Source organism: Onychostoma macrolepis, chromosome 08 (genome assembly GCF_012432095.1).
Source record: "Onychostoma macrolepis isolate SWU-2019 chromosome 08, ASM1243209v1, whole genome shotgun sequence".
NCBI lineage: Eukaryota > Metazoa > Chordata > Actinopteri > Cypriniformes > Cyprinidae > Onychostoma > Onychostoma macrolepis.
Window position 1 is genome coordinate 28,649,172 of NC_081162.1, and position 15,014 is coordinate 28,664,185.

Below are 15,014 nucleotides of genomic sequence, written 5' to 3' on the forward strand. Positions count from 1 at the left end.
ATCACGATTTTGAAATTTAGTTGCAAAAAAGTTTTGTCATAATACAGTATAACAGCTTTAATAGCTTTTTTCTTATATCAAAAAGAACTGAATATTTAAATACAATAAAGCAATACACAAACAAAATTTATAAAGCAAAAAATTTCCCACAGATTAAAGTGCAAATGAATTATAAAGACCAATAGGTAACACTTTACAATAAGATCTCATTAGTTAACCTTAGTTAATGCACTAACATTAACAATTAGCAATAGGTACATTTGCTACAGAAGTTATTAATCTTTGTTAAAAAAAATACAAAAAATTAGTTCGAGTTCATTAAATAACACAGGTGGAACTTTTGATTTTAACGTGTTATTAAATATTGAGATTACCTAAGATTTATAAATGTTTCGAAGAATTGGCAGTTTGTGTTAACTAATGAACCCTTAATGTAAACATAAAAAATCCTTAAAAGTCTTAAATTTACTTGTCTTAATTATGATTTCAAGAGGTACAGATCAGAAACGCGATACAGCTTAATGTGACGATTAAACTTCAAAAGGCTATGAATAAATATGAGCGCGGCACGTTTCAGAGTCCGGTGCTGCGCTGCTTTGTGTTCTGCTGTTACCGTGGAAACCGTTCGAAAGCGCCTCCTGCTGGCAGAGAATGAATCTGCATGTTCAATAGGGCTGTTGTTGCAGAACCGGATCTCTAGGACCCTATCGTTTTTTTTTGGTATGTATTATGTCAGGTCTTCCAGCCAGTTCTATCAAACCTTTACAATTAAAAAATCTATTTTTAATGAGCCGAAAAGAATGCACGTCACACCTCTGTTTATTAATCTGCACTGACTGCCAATAGCTGCTCGCATAAAATTCAAGGCATTGATGTTTGCCTACAAAACCAGCACTGGCTCTGCACCCCTTTACCTAACTTCAGTACTTCAGACTCATGTGCCTCTAGAAGCTTGTGTTCTGCAAGTGAACGACGCTTTGCTGTTCATCCCAAAGAGGCACAAAATCACTTTCACAGACTTTTACATTAACTGTTCCTCCTGCCCAACTCAATCCCATCTTCAAGAATCACATCTCTTCCATCTTTATTTGACCCTCTAACTCTAGCACTCTTTATTCTAATTCTATTCTAAAAAGAAAAAAACTTGTCCCTTTTAGACTTTATTCCAGCACTCTATTAATTTACTCTATTATTTTAAAAAAACTAACTTTTCTAATCTTTTTGTATTTCTGTTTTCTTTTTATTTATTATATAATTAAAAGAAGCTAAGCTAAAACCTTGCTTGCTAAGCGGTGTGAAGCTAACTGAGACTCGTCACAGCACTTGCGTATCATCGCTCTTTTGTTGATTTTGATTGCTTCTATTGTCCTCATTTGTAAGTCGATTTGGATAAAAGCATCTGCTAAATGACTAAATATTAGCAGCTCATACTATAGCACTTGCTATTCAATTCTGTATATTATTATTTTTAAGGAATTATGTAGTTGTTTAATTGTATACACTTAATTATTGTCCTAATCAACTCCTAACCCTAAACATACCCGTTGGTTACCCTCTTGAAATATTTAACCTAATTTATTTCAATATTCAAAATATATTCTTATAAATTCAGTTTTCTTGGAAAGAAAGACTTGTGTCTGTGAGAGACTTCAGATCATTAGCCGCAGCGCTTCACGTCTGATGTAAAGTGCAGTAAACAGTAGAACAATTGCGGTACAAATTAGTGTGATTATTAGTACTTTTAATAAATAATTTGAATACAAATACTAATTTACAACATCCAGCAGCACAGTGAACTGTTTGCACAGCTAAATAGGTTTAGTGGAGATTGCTGACACCCCCTTAAACACTCAAGTTCAGCTAGCTCTTACATTACAAATAAGATGGAAGGATAAAAAATGAATAGTTTCCATGGATCTAGTCTTTGCATATGTTTGTTTGATGTTTGAACCAGGTCTCCTCTGTTAGAATAGATGGCGCTGTCCCAAAACATAGGTTCCTATGCGGTCCTATGCTTTTTTTCACTCGGAAAAAGTTTTTCCCATTTTATTTTTATCCTATAGCAGAAACAAGCTTTTGTTTAATATTTTAATTTATTATTATCTAGTCATATTGATTTAAAATCACAAAATTTTGGTCCAAATTGTGCATCCCTACAAACAAGCTTTTTTAAATCGTATATTAAACAATAATTGCAGTTTTTATCAGAAAAATAATTTGCAGCTGTAAGACGAACCAAGATTAGCAGAAGTTCTGGACTCCTCAGAATCAATTAGGTTTGCATGTCAGCATCACATTTAAAACCTAAAGTCCGCACGAAATCAGAATGAATCGTTTTTTATCATGAATTCATCCGAGGTTTGGGTTCTCCGTGTAGTATCTGTAGTCAGAACATCATCAATGTAGTTCTGTCTCATTTGATCTCATTATATTGTGTTATTTTATGGGCTGCTCTGACTTGAGCCATGTTAATAAAGCCTGATTGATTGATTGATTGACTGACTGTGATCAGGCTGAAGCAGCAGGAGGACAGGCAGAGCGAGTGTGTAAACGAGAGCGCAGACGAACACGTGACGCGTCTGCTGGAGGAGAGAGACACACTGCTGCGCACCGGCGTCTACACACACAGCGACAGGATCATCTCTGAGCTCGACCGACAGATCCAGCAGGCCATGAGCCGCAGGAGCACCTGACATCAGACTCGGAGCGCCTGATCCTCTTCCTTCAGGGTTTGCACAGTTAGATGTGAGTGATTTCAGCAGGTGGCGCTGCTTCTCAATAAATCATTGCAGGATTGACACTTTAGAGCTTCATAAGCCTTTATATGTGATTTTATTTATAGTTTGTGTCCTTGAGGGTGTGTGTGTGTGTGTGTGTGTGTGTGTGTGTGTGTGTGTGTGTGTGTGTGTGTTTTGTATCTGTCTGTTTAAATAAATATATTTTTCTGATCTCTTTTCAAACTCTGCCTTAATGCTTAATGCTCTGAGTTTGTGTTGAAAAAAGGATGAAGTCTTTTAATCAGTCCGGTACAGGTTTTGGTTGTCTTTTATATTTATATATATATATATATACAGTATATATACACTTCCGCTCAAAAGTTTGGAATCAGTAATATTTTTAATGTTTTTTAAAGAAGTTTCTTCTGCTCATCAGGGCTGTATCTATTTAATCAAAAATACAGAAAAAAACTGTTATTTTGTGAAATATTATTGCAATTTAAAATAACAGTTTTGTATTTTAATATACTTTAAAATGTAATTTATTTCTGTGATGTGCAGCTGTATTTTCAGCATCATTACTCCAGTCTTCAGCGTCACATGATCTTCAGAAATCATAATAATATACTGATTTATAATCAATGTTGAAAACAGTTGTGCTGCTTCATATTTTTTTGTGGACCTGTGATATTTTTTTTAGGATTCTCTGATTAATAAAAAGTTAAAAGAACAGCATTTATTTAAATAATACATTTTGTGTTACAATATACAATGCTATTCAAAAGTTTGGGGTCAGTACATTTTTTCTTTTTAAGAAATGAATAGTTTTATTCAGGAGGGATGTGTTAAATGAATAAAAAGTCATAGTAAAGACTTCTATTGTTATAAAAGATTTCTATTTTGAACAAATGCTGCTCTTTTTGACTTTGTATTCATCAAAGAAAAAAGTATCACACTCCAAAAAACAATATGAAGCAGCTTCATCACTCATAATAAATCAGCATATTAGAATGATTTCTGAAGATCATGTGACGCTGAAGACTGGAGTAATGATGCTGAAAATACAGCTGCGCATCACAGAAATAAATTCTATTTTAAAGTATATTAAAATAGGAAACTAATATTAGAAATTGCAATAAGATTTCACAATATTACTGTTTTTTCTGTATTTTTGATCGAATAAATACAGCCTCTGAGCAGAAGAGACTCCCTTAAAAACATAAAAAATCTTACTGATCCCAAACTTTTGAGCGGCTGTGTATAATACTGTATGTATATTTAATATAAATTTGTTTTAAAAATTTCATGTTTTAAACCCGTTTGCTCTCATTTCTTCGTGATCTCTGGAGTGAAAAAGAAGCTGAACGTTCTTCAGAAGTTCTGTTTGTGTTCCACAGAAGAAATAAAGTAAATGAATTAATACAGGCTTTCAATTCACAGGTCCACAAATTACAGTCTTAAATCAGAGCAGAAAGATTACATTCATAAAGTCATGGCATTAAAACTGCAAAACATGAATATCTTCCTCAGTATTTTGTCTTTTTTTTCCAGTTCAAATATCTGAACATCCTTAAATCAAGAATCATTTACTGGAGATGCAGGATGAAGATATGAAGTCTTGTTTTCTGAGAAATTAAAATCAAAATGAAGCGAGTTTATGATTAAAACAAGAACAAATAATTTCCAGAGAGTTGATTTTTCTGACTTTGACAGATGTTTGTTCTTGTTTTAATCATAAACTCACTTTTTGGATCAGTTTTGCAAAAAAACAAGACTTCTTATGTGATTTTGCTTCTGAGGTTTTGATTTAAGAATCTTTAGACATTTGCACGTGTTTGTGTTGTTGTTGTAGAATGCATCTTTCTGTCGAGCTGACCTCGAGCTCCGGGTCTGGTGTTGAGGAATACTGTAGATGTCAGTGTTTGAGCTGATGAACGGATGAATGAAGCGGTCTTTATCTGATAGTGATGCTCTCCAGCAGACACGGTTTACACGCTTCCATCCATCAACCTCAACAGCTGACTGCTCTAAGTGTTCTTCACCTTCTTATATAATAGAGTATATACTTGTTTTTTTCTCTGAAGAAAACTCTGAAAGCAGGAGAGCTCTCCTTTAAAAAATACAAGATATTTTTCCAGCTCAGGTCCAAAGTAGAATTAATGTGAATTAATGACTGAATAAATTCTGATGTCATTCTGTTTGTCTTGTAAAATTTTGCATCAAACCTTTTTAGTCTGGCTTTCCTGTAATGTCGTATATGATTTTCTTTTCTTTACTATTGATTGTTTATTTTATATTTCTTTTATATTTGCTATTGTTACTTTAGTGTCACATGCTCGATCTTGCCTGTTAAAACTGCAAGGATTTGTTTGGAAAATATAAAATAAATTTATATTTTATATATATATATATATATACACACAAACAAATGTTATAATTATTTTAGAATGTTCATTATTTTATTTATAATTAAATTATAAAATAATTATAAATTTATATATATATATATATATATATATATATATATACATAAATTTAAAATAATTATAAAGTGATGATTAATATCAATATATATATAATTTTTCATTTCATTTAATTCATTAACCGGAGAGAAAAAGAAAATGACCTATTATGTGACCTCGAAACGAACCAGGATTGATGTTTTTTGAGTGTAAATGTAGAAGCAAGCAGTCGGGCAGCTCTGAAGATTCATGTGTTTGTGTTCATCAGTTCAGAACCTCAGAACAAATGAGCATCTCGGTTCATCTCTGTTCTCTGAAGCAATTCCTCCACATAATAAGCTTATTACAGCGTTTTATGAACTAATATTATTGTAAGTGTTCCTCTTAACTTGGGCCTTTTTTCAATGGAAGAATAACACTCTGCTGCTGACAGTGTAAGTGCTTTCATGCGGTTTATCGTCCGCATATTTCCACCGGTCTTATTATTCTAATGCGCTCACGATAGCAGAGTCTGATGGTTTCATAAATACGTTCCTGAACTCGTGAACTCGGAGCCGAGCGTTGAAAACCGCGTTTGACGTTGATGATGTTTCTCCTACTGTACGGCTCCTCAGAGACCACCGCTGCTTTCTTCAAGAGAGAGTCGCTCCTCATTAGAGCTCTAACGAGCGCTGGAACGAACGCCAGCGTTTCTCACAGACTTTACATGTTTCCAATTACACTTTTTAGAGACGTTTAAGAAAGTCCAAGTTTCTTGCTAATTGCTTGTGAAAGTGTGACCTCAGAGCAGGAAATTCCAGAGCGAGCAAAACCGCGTTCACATGTATGTTTTCAAAATAATAATTCTCATCTGATCATTTGTTTGGCCTGCGGTTCACAGGTCTGCGTTCCCATGGCCGAGCGCTGTGATTGATGCTCTACATCTCAACTATTTGTTTTACAAACGCGCGACGCTCCTCTGGGAACAATACGCGAGAACTGGGAACGCTCTGCTGTCTGAAGAATTATTAAAATACTTGTGCAAGAGAAAACAGGTGGATGCGTTCACTTTCCCCAAACCGCAGACGCGAACGTCACGATGTTCAGACGGAAATAAATTCTCCACACTGTGTTTGTGATGTTGTGCTAAAACACTGGCTACGGCTTTGGTGTCGCGGGTCGAATTGCGTTGGTTTCTGTGAAGTTCATTAGTGTAAGTAGTATTTAGTGCTTTCTCTGACTTCTTTAAAGTCTGGCTTTCAAACCTTTGTGTGGGTAAAAGGACTTTTTCACACTTGTTTTCACCACCACCACCACCAAAAAAATACAGAATTTTGGACTGAAAATAAATTAGATAAATTCTCTGGCCAAAATCTATGTATGCTAAATATATATTATGAACATTGAAGATCAAAGAAATATATATTTTTCAAAATGCATTTCAGTGGCAAAAAATAAATAAATGTCAGTCTTACAATAGCCTACATGTACACTATGCAAATGTGGAAGGAATAGCATTCTAGAGACCAAAACTAAATTAATAATGATTTAATTATTTTTTTATATATTGCATTTTTTTTTATCATTGTTAATATTATTTAATATTATATAAACATTTAATGTCTTTTATACATTGTATTTTTATGACTGTATTTTTTTACAATGTTCCTTGCTGATATTTATTAATTATTATAAATATTTATTAAAGCATATAAAGCATTTAAAATATATTTTTGAAACATATATATGTAAATATATGAAAATTAATTTATATAAATATATCTTACCAAATATATTTGGTAAAATAATGCAATTTTTTGTATAGTATATACAAACAGTATATTTGTTATATACATTATATATATATATATAATTTTTTTTTTTTTTTTTTTTTTTTGCCATATGGGTTCCTTGCATGATTCAGAAGATAAATCTCAAAGCTATCATGTATTTTTTCATATTTTAGTGTTTGGCAAGCTACACTACAGCTTTTCAGTTTTTCACATGACTCTTTGCTGTTTTTCAAAGTGTTGATTTTTGTCAAACTGCGTGGAAACGAATGAGGGTCAGTTAGTCAGTATGAGTCAGTATGAGCCCGGCACAAAAGCCTTTCTAAAACACATCTATGTGTCGAAACATTGCATGCACATTCATGACCCTAAATGAGAAACATCCACCAAATTTTTAAGAAATAAACAGTTTAGTATGTCAAGCAGAACATCGAGTGTGTGTTTTTACGCGACGTTTCCCATGAGCGAGAATATAAATCAGCATCTCGTTCGTCTTCATCTCTCAGAAACAAACCACCATCACTAAACGCCCAGAAGAGCCTTGAACTCTCATAATTGTGTGTAATTGTCAGCGGAGGGACGTCCAGAGACCGTCCAAAGACTACAGCGGAAGCAGGGGGTCGAACTATATTAAGACGAGTAACTATTGCTCTAATAGCAGCCGAGCCAAAGCAAACACAACAAGGCCAGAAAGCGCAGGAATAATGTTGATGTAATGCGCTTCGATCATTCACGCCGTTTATCAGCAAACACACGACGCTCAAGCGCTCCACATGAGAGCCGGACTCCAGAAATCAGTGTTTCTGCTGTTTGCTGGAGAAAGGTGTGCGATAATAAATCAGACGCGCTCGGGTCAGACGTGTAACCCGGGACAGCTGCCCAGACGCAGACGACCTTCCCGCAGGGGCCCCGGCCCCGGAGCCGACCCTGATTCATCACCGACGGACAGAGCTTCTGCAGGAACAAGACGAAACTCACAGTCCTGTTCATAAAGAGACACTCCTGACCAGTGTTGGGTGTGACTAGTTACTGTAATTTTGACAAAGTAAAGTAAGGGATTACTCTTATTTTTTCTGTAATTTAATATTAAATGCAGTGACTTCTTATGTAATTGAACTTAACACTGTGTGTAGACTGTAGAACATTTATATACAATACAATACAATCGTGGATTTAACATCAAAATTTAAAGTCTAACCTTAAAATGCATGCTTTTTATATACCCTTCTCACTTTAAATACTTTGGTGAGTTAATAAGAATATTGATAACACTTTAGTGCTCAATTCTCACTATTAACTTGTTGGTTATTAACATGAATATTACTGGGATATTAGCTGTTTATTATTACTTAAAAAGCACATATTAATGAAGACCATATTCTAAATCCTTAATCCTACACAATTCTTAAACTTGATCAAAATTACATACATTACATTAAATAACGATTAATCGCATCCAAAATAAAAGTTTTCAAAAGTAATATATTAGTGTGTACTGTGTATATTTATTATGTATATATAAATACAAACACATGCATGTATATATTTCAGAAAAATATGCTTTGTTTATATATTAAATATATTTATACATAATATAATTATATAAATGTATGTGTAAATATTTTAAAATATATACTGAATGTGTGTGTATTTAAATATAGATAATAAAAACAGTACATATACATACAGTATATTATGTAAACAAAAACTTTAATTTTGGATGCGATTAATCGCAATTAATCGTTTGACAGCACTAAATATGACATAAATTTATTTCTGCAAAAAATTTTGGAGGGAATATATATACATATAAAATAAATGTTAATGCTTTTTAAAAATGCAGTGTTTTTTTATATAAATATATTTTCAAAAATATACAAAAAATGGCTAAAAATATATTGGTAGAAAATTTTTTGCCAAAGAAAATGTACATTTTGTTTTGTTTTTTTATTTTATTTTAATAATTGTATTACTTTCTCAGAATGGGATGAAACTTGATAAAGTTCTAGTGGCACTTCTAGTGGAAACGTTTGGTACTGCGCCCAAACTAAATCTGACTGAAAGTTCATTTTTGGTGATATCAACCTCAAATTTGGAACACAACTTCAACAATTTTCTCACAGTTCTACAATAAACATGTTTTAGAAAATATATTTCATATAAAATTTTAAAATAGTACTTTTGTGCATTTTTTCATAATAAACAAACTTCTATAACTTTTTTCTATAACCAAAATAAAAATGGTTAAAAAAAATCTTAAAAAAAAAAAAATCTGTCACTTTGTTACTCAGGGTTAAATATATTTAAAAAATTAAATAATTGAAAGAAAACAAGTTGACAAGAACAGCCAATATAATTGACAAGTTGACAAAAGTTGGCAATATAGCATTACGAGGAATTAAAAAAAAAATTGTAGGCTGGTCATATTTGACCAGAGAAAAAATACCCCAAAAAATGGTCCAAACACAACATGAGGGATGAATACTCAGAGAACTCAGGATCATTTAAGGTTCATCAAATACAGTCGACCAGTTTAATGTTAATCAAAGTTTGGTCATTACTTTATTCACAAGAACATTTTTTGGCCTATGGTGTTTATGTACAAAAATGTTGAAATCATGCAAACAAAAGCTGGATTTGAGCCGAACACATTCTGAAAATACAGCACAAGTCATGATTATCAGATTCACATGATTCATCAAAACTAAAGAGATTCTGTGTGTTTAGAAAAGGAGCACAGCTGCATTCAGTGACTTTGGTTTGAGTGAAACATCAGAAAGATCCTCCATGACTTCGACTGAAAGTGTCTCATAATCATATTAAAGCTCTAGGAAACACAAGATATAAAGTTGATCTGGGAATAACAAAGTAAACCCCACGTTCAGTCTCTGTGACCGCAATGATTCGCCTCACATGTCAAACAAGTGACGAGTAGAAGTATTAAATAATCATATTAGTTGTCAAAAGTGCCGTACAGCATGATATGGGAGAAATATAATATTCAGAATTTACATTTTATACAAAGGAAAGTCATTTTTGGTGAAGCAGTCGCTACCCTTGTAAGTCATGCTGCTAATGGTGCAGTTACACAGACGTGATGCGTTTCTGTCCAAACAGCGCTTTGCTTTGAGACACACGGCCTCACAAAGCCAAAAACCACATCTATAGATATATATATATATATATATTATATATGAATCATTTTTGTATGCTGGGCAGACCCTCAACACTGCAAAAACTGACGTTCTTCCTCTGTATTTTATATCTTGTGTTCCAGTACAAATATCTGTGTGTGTGTGTTTTATTTTGTACTCATATGTGTGTATATATATATATATATATATATATATATATATATATATATATATATTAAATATTTATTTTATATACATGTGTGTGTGAGTGTATATGACTGATAAAATTGTCTACTAAATGATTAATTGTAAATGTGAATGATTATTTATATATATATATATATATATATATATAATTATTATTATTATATATATATATTTTTATTTATTACTTAGTGTCTTTTTAACCCATTTAATCCCACTGAACCGTAAAGAATGTTTTCATAATGTTTTATAAAGCTCTATATATGGAAATGTGTGAAATCTATATATTAAATATGGAAAAAATAAAGGTCTCAATTAAATATGTGCAGTGTCACATGATTAGTGCAGATTGTCACATGACCAGAGCAGTTTATTTCCTGTGAGCAGCTTGAGAAGATGAGGACTGCATCAAAGCTCCGAAACAAAAGGCTGTTAATAAAGATATGACACAGATTTTCAGTACATGTTATCTTTAAGGCGTCTAGTATTAATATATGAATTCACATATCTTCAGTTTTGTTGAGTGTGGTCACAGAAGGAGTAAACATGCTGATGGTCTCAATAGTGACCGCTGGATAACAGTGAGTTTAGGTTTACATATAAATCCAGTCGCAGTTGTTGCACTAAAATGTTGCAACGACAAAATATTGCACTGAATTAAAAGTTCAAATGTTACAAATAAGTTACAATATTGATGTAATACTGGTAGCACTAATGTAACAATTTGATCATATGTGTTACAATAAAGTAACAATTCTGAAATACGTTGTATTTTTTAGAAAGTCTTTTATCTCAGTGTTCCTATCAGTGTTGTACAAGGGTTTTTTTCACACACGTTTCCATAAAAATGTTCAAAAAATAATTATTGATAATTGCAAAGGGTTGCTAATGACACGTCATTTGGATATTTTCATGTCTGGGAAAAATTTGGGATTAAACGGGTTAATATTTTATTATTGTTAATCACTGGAAATGCAAAATTACTTGTTTTTGAGAAAAGGACCAAAATGAAGTGAGTTGCAAAATAATAAAATAATTAATTAAAATAACTGAAATAAAAAATAGTTAATTAAAAATACTAATGGGCTAAAACAAATTTATTTTTCTGACCTTATTGGTAGATTTATTATTATTATTATTATGATTATGATTATTATTTTGTTGTTGTTGTTGTTTTAAGCATAAACGCTCTTAATTTCTCAAAAACCAGACTACATATATCGCATGTCATTTTGCATTTCTAATCTTTTTTATTTTGGTTAATAATATCTTAATATCGTAAGTCATTCTGCATCTCCAGTAAATGTATCTTGATTTAAGTTATATTTTGATATTTGTACTGGAAAACAGGACAGAAATAGTGCTGAAGAACGTGAGTTTTTGCTGTTCTGTTCTGTTCTGTTCTTCCAAACACAGACTCATTTCAGGAACTCATGAATAAATAATCTCCTGATAGCCCCGCCCCCGATAGCCCCGCCCCCTATCTGTGCCAGGATCGATATCTCTTAACATCTCACTTATTTTATTACTGCTTTTGGTTTTCCGGTGTGATTGAGAGTTTCTCCTAGGAAATCTTTGGTTTTGCTTAAGTGTCCGTGACATTTAATCATGATTTTCCCTGCCGTTTAATTCCGGCCGGTCAATCAGTTAATCCACCTCGATTGATTCGCTGCTCTCGCTGATGGGTTTGCACTCGTTGGGCATCCGCTGGTGTCGGCTGAGCTGAGTGGCCTGCGTGAAGCTGCGCTCGCACCGCTCGCACCTGCACACACACACACACACACACACACACGGGTCAGACCGCTGAGAGCGAGTGTAATTGTGGGTCCTGATGACAGACACACAGAGAGCCTGTCAATAATGTGTGAGGATGGGCGGCCCCTGGAGACCCCTGTCCAGATCGGGCCCCGGCCCCACATCAGCGTCACACACACAGATCAAGAACAACAGCGGCTTTATGAGGACGAGGTTTGGGTCTCGGCTGAAACAGTCTTTCAATCCACACACAAAATCTGAAGCTGATTCGAGCGACTTCATAAAATGAAATAATAACAGTCGCTTTGAATGAAAGCATTTGTTAAATGCATGTCGCTTACGATTGCATTCAGTACAAACAAACCAAGATATAAAATTAGGTGAGTTTATGCTTAAAATTATATATATACTACTGTTCAGTAGTTTGTGATCAGTAAGATTTTTAATGTTTTTTAAAGAAGTTTCTTCAGCTCGTCAAGGCTGTATCTGTTTGATCAAAAATACAGAGAAAAACTGTAATATTGTGAAATAGTATTACTATTTAAAATAATGGTTTTCTATTTGAATATACTTTAAACTGTAATTTATTTCTGTGATGCGCAGCTGTATTTTCAGCATCATTACTGCAGTCTTCAGCATCACATGATCTTCAGAAATCATAATAATATGCTGATTTATATTCAATGTTGGAAACAGTTGTGATGTTTTATATTTTTTTGGCCTGTAAAACCCTGAAACCTGAAAAAAATCCTACTCAGCTGTTTTCAACATAATAATAATAATAATAAACGTTTTTGGAGCATCAAATCAGCATATTAGAATGATTTCTGAAGATCATGTGACACTGAAGACTGCAGTAATGATGCTGAAAATACAGCTGCGCATCACAGAAATATATTACAGTTTAACAGATATTCACATAGAAAACAGCTAGTTTAAATAGTAAAAAATATTTCAAAATTTTACTGTTTTTGCCGTACTTTAGATCAAATAAATGCAGGCTTGGTGAACAGAAGAGACTTCTTTAAAAAAACTGTTCACTGGTAGTGTATAATATCTGACATTTTCTGACTCCACTGGCAGATATTTGTTCTTGTTTTAAGCATAAACTCATTTAATGAATAATATATTTATATATTACATATATTATATCTTAATATACATTTATCTCATATCACTTCATTAAATATATTTAAATAATTAAATATCATATTAAATGTTTAATAATATATCATTTGTATTTTATTATATGTTTTGTATCTGAGCGTGTGTTAAATGCGTGGATGTGTCGGTGAAGCTCCTGATGACAGACGCAGTAAAGCGGAGGAAAGGCAGCCTGATTCTGTCGAGCAGCGCGGCTCAATGAGAGAAGCTCAGGGTTATTGATCAGATAAAGATTTCTGAGCGCTTCTGATGATTGTTTTTGCTGAATCGCTGATGACACGTTTGTGTTGCACTGATTGCTTATTAGACGCTTGATTTGTTACTGGAGCGCGACTGCTGTACGACACAAAACACATCTGTCCAATCATGCTTTCAGCTCCAGATCTGGATACGCTGAACTTTATAAAAACTTCACTGAAAGCATGACGTGTGTTTGCTGGAGAAATGAGGCACGTGTGAATCACACCAATCCACTCAAATGTTTTAAAGAAACATGCAGCAATACTCTCATGATGAGGACTGAACCGGGTTAACCAAAGCGTTCGTCTTTAGTCGAAGTCTGCGGCGTTTCTAACAGTCACAGAACATCACTGTGAAACAAACAAACCAATCTGTGGCACTCACTCTTACTTCTTCAAAAACATTGTTATATTAACGAGAAAAAGTCAATTATAACATGTATATACAGAATATATCATATGAAATTAAAAATGTATATATAAATTAGTATTTTTAAAAGTAATAATAATTTTTCAAAAATTAAGAGCTTGAAGAAATGACTAATGACAATATATTTAAATATATGAAAATATTTAAAAATGTAAAAATAAAATATACATAAAAATATAAAAATTTAAATTCTAATATATGTGTATATAGAATATAGAATATAAATTTAAAAATATATATATATTAAATATAAATGTATATTTGTAAAAATAAAGCTTGAAAATCTGTGCTGGCTGAATGAGTGTGAATGCGCTCGGGCTGATTTTGAGCTGCAGGCAAAAGAGGTGAAAAATGTCCGTTTTGGTCGAATTTGAGGTTTTCACAAAAATTAGTTCATTAAGCCCTCGTCTAGCGATCCCAATGCTCCAAATAGTGATTAAACATCTAAAATCATCTTTATTTGTATGTTTTGTGAGAGGAGCACCTGCTTCTGAAGTTGTAGGTTTATTGTTGTAAAGCACAGCATTCCTGCTTTATGAATATTCATATCGAATTCTCGAAGACATGAGTGCAAACCAGTGAAATATGATTTTCAAACAAAACGATCACACTGACGTTTGCAAAGCGCGTGCATAAGACGCACGATCTCTCTGTAAAGTGCATTATTGAGAAATATATCTTGGCGAGATTCACACAAACATAACCTGTTATGTCTTATATGAACGTTTAGTTAATGGTTGGAGAAAAATCTGATGTGTAACATTATATTAGACCCATGCATTACAGCAGGTCTTAATATAGATCTGTCTGTTAATCAAACATTAAAAGAAAAGACGGAATCACTCGCTGCTCTTGATTAAACTAATGTTTATTTGCATCTTTGTTCTTATTTTTAATAACAAAGATAAAATTTAAAAATGGCAATATATTGTGATTAATAATATTATAATGATTATTAAGAAAAGAACTGGAGGGGAATATGCAACATTGCTAAGTGATTTTGCTTCGGAAACTTCAGAAAACCTTCAAACGGCTGTCGCTCAGTCATTTTTTGTCCAATTCCAACAAGTCATCTATCATTGTGAAGGTAATTTTAATGGAGAATGTGAAAATAAAAATAACTCATTTTTGAAAATTTGC

General features: G+C 32.9%; 2 protein-coding genes across 5 annotated transcripts in view; one reads left to right on the forward strand and one right to left on the reverse strand.

The window, feature by feature from the left end:
• cep120 (centrosomal protein 120) overlaps nucleotides 1-15,014 on the forward strand; it is a 52,554-nt gene that overhangs the window by 33,456 nt on the left and 4,084 nt on the right. Inside the window, exons 20-21 of one of the 3 annotated variants that reach the window (XR_009272467.1) lie at nucleotides 2,513-2,745; nucleotides 4,570-4,972. Coding sequence is in view for 1 of the 3 variants with exons in the window: in XM_058784630.1 (XP_058640613.1) it covers nucleotides 2,513-2,693 (181 nt within the window). In the remaining 2 variants the exon portion in view is untranslated. Of the gene's footprint in view, nucleotides 1-2,512; nucleotides 3,099-4,569; nucleotides 4,973-15,014 lie in introns of those variants that run through there. The other 2 variants (XR_009272468.1, XM_058784630.1) reach the window with 2 other exon arrangements.
• The window catches only part of prdm6 (PR domain containing 6), a 33,659-nt gene continuing 29,113 nt past the window's right edge, over nucleotides 10,469-15,014 (reverse strand). The window contains exon 8 of one of the 2 annotated variants that reach the window (XM_058784638.1): nucleotides 10,469-12,048. In XM_058784638.1, the coding sequence (XP_058640621.1) occupies nucleotides 11,934-12,048 (115 nt within the window). In that variant the 3' untranslated portion in view covers nucleotides 10,469-11,933. The remainder of the gene's footprint in view (nucleotides 12,049-15,014) is intronic. The other variant, XM_058784639.1, reaches the window with a different exon arrangement.